This window comes from Glandiceps talaboti, chromosome 11, assembly GCF_964340395.1.
Source record: "Glandiceps talaboti chromosome 11, keGlaTala1.1, whole genome shotgun sequence".
In the NCBI taxonomy this organism is placed as follows: domain Eukaryota; kingdom Metazoa; phylum Hemichordata; class Enteropneusta; family Spengelidae; genus Glandiceps; species Glandiceps talaboti.
The window spans coordinates 1135001-1140586 of record NC_135559.1 but is presented as its reverse complement, the minus strand read 5'-3'; the positions used below and the strand labels follow the sequence as shown (position 1 = coordinate 1140586).

Genomic DNA, 5586 nt, shown 5'->3' with positions numbered 1-5586 from the left:
ACCTTCGTGGAAATTATGGTCTGGTTTGTGAGAATGGTCAATCGAAATGTGTGGACTAAGTTAAAAATCGTTGTAATAACAGATAAAGCCATCAATTGCTCTAAGGGTGAAGTGTTTCCTTACAAATATATACTTCAACCATAGACCGTGTAGAGTCTATGCTTCAACACAACAAGCCTAATTATTGCTACGGTGCATTGGCATCAACTACTGACGTACAGATTGATTGCTAAAACGTTTGCCGCACATATTTACCTATAATAGTCCCCCCAGGTACTTACTTTTATGAGACTGCCTTAGGCCAAGTTAAACCATAAAAGCGTATAAAGCTGTACATTTAAAGATTGATTCTAGCTGACGGGCACCTGATTTCGGTGAGGCATACAGCGAACATATGCACCCAATCGTATTTCATCTAAGTCTGTACAAAGGCTACGGTTCGAAAAATGAGTAATTTACAACAACTCTGTTTGACTTCATACAGAGTTCGGAATAACTTATTTAGGTGCAGATAATACATCGGTGTTTTTAGTGAAGTGTTCAGAAAGTCCGTATTTTTACACGTACAACACGTAATACACGTTTTGCCCTCAGAGACGAATTGCATATCCCAAAAAAGAGAACGCGGTAATGTATAATGACTTTTATTTCCCAGAGAACACCAACGTAAATTTTGTTTCCTCCCTAGGTTATTTCTTTGTCTAGTCAGATGACGTCCTGGCTTCGGTGAATTTATTTTAATTGTAAGCATAAATGTCATAAAATGTGAATTCATCGTTACATTATCAAGAATAGAATAAAGGCCATAATGTAAAAATCGTTGTTACATTATCGAGAATGGAATAAATGCCATAAAATATATAAATCGTTGTTACATTACCGAGAATAGAATAAATGCCATAAAATATAAAAATCGTTGTTACATTACCGAGAATGGAATAAATGCCATAAAATATAAAAATCGTTGTTACATAACCGAGAATGGAATAAATGCCATGAAATGTAAAAATTGAGAATGATTTGTGTAAAATTAGGCACAGTTATAGAATTATTTTATCAAAACTCGGTTCACGTGTCTATAGTGATCTCAAAGTCTTTCCATTCTGATTTCACGGCTGACACCAACCTTTCCGTTGCATAAGATGTAAAATGTTATTTTCAACCAATAATTGAATGCTATAAGCTATCATGCCATCGACAACTATAAACTGCACAATTACTAACTCTACTTAAATATGCAGACTGAGCTGTACCTAATGTAATTACTGACGATAGGTGATCGATTTGGAAATATCTGTATGTAGAATCGCATTTGTTAATGAAATTAACGTCTGTTCAATTTAGATAGACCACTATGCACCAGAATAGTCATATTTTAGACACGGCACATTGGTCGATACAAGTTACGTAAATATTCGTTAAAATTAAAACGTAGATGATAAAAGGGGGTAGAAAACAGTGGACATCAGATAGATGCATACATATTAGTCACACTGTACGGTTTGAATAGATAACAGGGTTAGAGCTAAATTTAGAATAGCTTCACTCGGAGATTCATCTTTGCCTGGTTGTCAACTATATCAGACATATTCTAAACAATGACTTATATGTTGAAAGTTCGTCGAAATAAGGTGGTCGTTGGGATTCGTTGGTACAGGTAAAATACGCCATTCTTCTCTAAATCAGATTGATGTAGTTAAGTGCGAGTGCGTGTGTCTATCTCTCTCTGTCCATGTATGTACATGTATGTATGTATGTATGTATGTATGTATGTATGTATGTATGTATGTATGTATGTATGCATGCATGCATGCATGCATGCCTGTATGTATGTATGTCTGTCTGTCTGTCTGTCTGTCTGTCTGTCTGTCTGTCTGTCTGTCTGTATGTATGTATGTATGTATGTATGTATGTAAATATGCATGTTTGTATGATATCTATTTGCAGTTTAGGGAAGTATATGAGATGCAGGTTCATTGGCTCATTTTTCCTACATAATATTTCACAATAAAGACAAGATAAATACACTTTGTGTTACATGTCTTATGTTGACTCTATATTTCAAGTTCTGGTTTCCATGGTGATTTTTACATTTTGACCCATATCACTGTTTTTAACCACCCAAAATACATTTCCACATATTCAAATATAGTCATCATCTTTTCTACTGTAAATGACACTTTAATTAATTAAACTAAAAAAATCATTGGGTTTGCTTAGTTTGTCTCTCAATGTCTTCTAATAATCATCGAAAGTTGTATATTTTTATTTTTTGCATAAATTAACGTCTTTTACACTTGCCGACACGATTTCTCTCCTTTCCTTGGCAACTTTTGTTAACCGGGAGAAAATGTTGTCGGTATAGTATCTCCGAGCACTGTCTACAAATTTGAGACACCTAGGACGATTCGACGCCTGGTTTTGAATTTCTTAACATGTGCTAAACAAAGAGAAGAGAAAACGGTAAATTTGCATAATTGTACACAGGTACTACAAGAATAAAATATCCAAAAATTAAAAATATTAAATCTAAGTCCCAAATAAGTTTTCTTTATCTTTCAAAAGTATCTGAAAGATGGCAAGTCTTACTTTGGGCTTAGTTTTCAATATCTTAAGTTTTGAGAGTTTATTTCCAACTATGATGGAAACCCAAACCATTTTTTAGAAATGTTATTTGGTTATGTCTTTAAGTTTCTGAACCTAATGTGTTCACAATAAGTTTTCAAACAGGATAGGATCTATTTTGTAAAATATTTGCTATCAAAGGCACATCAAGGTGGCACACAGAAAACAAGTACATTAATGAGTGAATGTCAAAATTTACAGTATCTGGAGGCGACCACTTTCGACCTCCTTATATAGTAACAGGGAATATACAGAGGAAGCGTGGTGGCTTGACATGTGTTATTTTGCTTCGAGGTGGGGATGGGGGGGGGGGGGGGGCTGTATTTTTCCACTTACTAAAGGGGGTAGGGTTAGACTATTTTCAAAAGAGCTGAAGGGGATGAGTCAAATATATTTACAGTTGACGCAGTAAGATTTTGCCGGCCTACCTGGACTTACTATATGATTACTCCATAATTGCATTTATTCCTAATGCTATGTAGTCCTGTCTTGCGTTATTCCATGTAGTAAATTACCGTATTCGTATTTGCACAGCGTAGTAATACCAATCATGAAGTGAACAGTCGTGGTTTACTGCAGGACTTATAGAAACACGTACATATACAATTATTACGTCAATCCTTTGTTTTTCAACAATCACAATGCATTCTCCAACGTAATATTTAGGAGCTGTGCATGTTGTTTCCGATCGAGAGACAATTCATGCTTTTCTGATGTACATTTCAATGGTAGGATGTGTGTACATAGTTATTACTAGTAAAATGAATCATTTGTGATAACAATCATATACATACATGCATTTCAATTCATATGATAATTATGATCGATTTATGTCGACATTCTAAAGATGAAACAATAATATACCGGTACAATGTGCGCATGCGCAATATAATTCCAAGGCTATTGCTCACGTATGCGTCATTTCTGGTGTTGGGGGCAATACGTCATATTGTAATTTATCGACGGTATTTGATGGACTGGCTTTGATTGGAACAAGTGCTACTTAATAGAAGAGATACAACTCCTCTTGTTTGACAGACACCTATGGTCTCACAGATTAGAGACACAACATGACGATTCGTGTGTGTTTCCCAGCGTACAGAAGCTGAATTGTACATACTGAGTATATTGACCGTGTATTGACTTTGTTCATTCTATTACAGGTTGCCGGTAGAACCACTAGGGAGTATGACATCTACATCAAGTAAGAACAATTCTTATTATTAACATTTTATCAAAATTAGTAATCCTTCAACCTAATATATATTTTCACATCTTTATGTTCACATGATAACAATGATTTCATTGTTATCTGATCACCTTTAACGGAAACGAAAAAATCCACAAGAAACACCTCTTCGCCTCTCGATGAATAATGTATTACCGTAAGAATCAATTTTTCGCCTTTTTTTCAGAACTTTTCATACATCCATAATTTGAACGTCGATACTATTCCTGTCACCGCTTCTCTGTATTAAGATACAGGCGTATATTTATCTGGTAGCGTGCATTTTCTCTCAAAATTCACAAACTGATTTTTGGTGTCAGATTTGCCATAGTATGTGTACAGACCATTGTACCCTTCGTTGTATTCTCCACACGTGGTTATTAGGCAGAACAGCTGTTGATATCGCGACAAGAGCTTACCGATTCAATACAAAGGGAAGCATGGTAAAGGAAATAGTTTACATGGAATGTCAAACTTGATAAACCTTAGCTCTTTATTTCAAAATGAGGCTAATTATCCCAACACTCCAATACAGTAATTCTTGTAGTATTAGGTAATTCGACCAGTTATCGAACGAAGTAGAGTTCCACTAAAGAACACTTCGCGGTATTGTTTGGCTCGCCAACAATGTCTATGGTCCACCTAAACCGACCTTTTGGACATTCGTTTGTCGGGTGACGGGATCACATTTCATCTTGGAAACCGTGTTTACTATGAGTCTGCTTCCAGTGCAGACGTAAACTGATATATCATTCACGTCATTGTAGGATACAGTTGGTGACTATGAATAACCTATCAAAAGGTGTATAACAGTTTGAAATCCTAGTATATATATGTTTAGGAGAGACTATATTGCTTGATAACGTTCCACAGTCGAACCATACATGGTATCATACAAAGAACGCATTGAAACCACAAACAGATGGCGATGTTTCGACAAAGTCAATATGGCGATTATTTTAGAACCAGCCAAATTAGCGATTTTCCTATTTTATTAAGTTGTATTCAAATGTTATTTTTATGAAGGTGCATAACCTTAGAAATATTTACACACCTAACATAACACCTCGACCTTGCTTTCAATTCCGTACAATACGGAAATGGTCCTACGTATGTAATTTGTATGAGCTAAGTAAATAAACATTGCGGCGTCTGTCGTGCTAATTTGCCAAACCTTCCGTACTAATTATATGCTTATTGTACATCAGGACCGGTACAAAGAATTGTAGATACAAATAGTAGACATAAATTAAAGGTAAATACAATTAACACCAGTGATTATAGTACTAACGTAATATTTAAGCTCGACTTATGTTACTGGATACGTCTGTACAATGACCTTAGTCACCGCAGGGAAAAATATAATTAAGCCGTTGTCATGCCGATTGTGAATATCCATGGCAACAGTGACAGATATATCTATAGCGCGTGTGGTGTCCCCTTTCGTGGACTTTTGATACCTGAATGTGAGCATCTGTCTGATTTTTTACACTATATAACATGCATTCGGACAACAGTTTGGACAACCCCTCAGACACACACGCACGCACGCACACATATACACACATACACACACAGACAGATATGTATATATATATATATATATATATATATATATATATATATATATATATATATATATATATATATATATATATATATATATATATATATTAAATTTGGCAGGAAAGTAACACGTGTAGGATTCGAACCCCACGTCCCCTGAATATATA

At 35.2% G+C, this 5586-nt stretch overlaps 1 protein-coding gene across 1 annotated transcript in view; it reads left to right on the top strand.

The window, feature by feature from the left end:
* The first annotated feature begins 3583 nt into the window (after window positions 1-3583).
* LOC144442429 (protein FAM124A-like) overlaps window positions 3584-5586 on the top strand; it is a 7433-nt gene continuing 5430 nt past the window's right edge. The window contains exon 1 of the mRNA XM_078131774.1: window positions 3584-3829. Coding sequence (XP_077987900.1) covers window positions 3814-3829 — 16 coding nt within the window. The 5' untranslated portion in view covers window positions 3584-3813. The remainder of the gene's footprint in view (window positions 3830-5586) is intronic.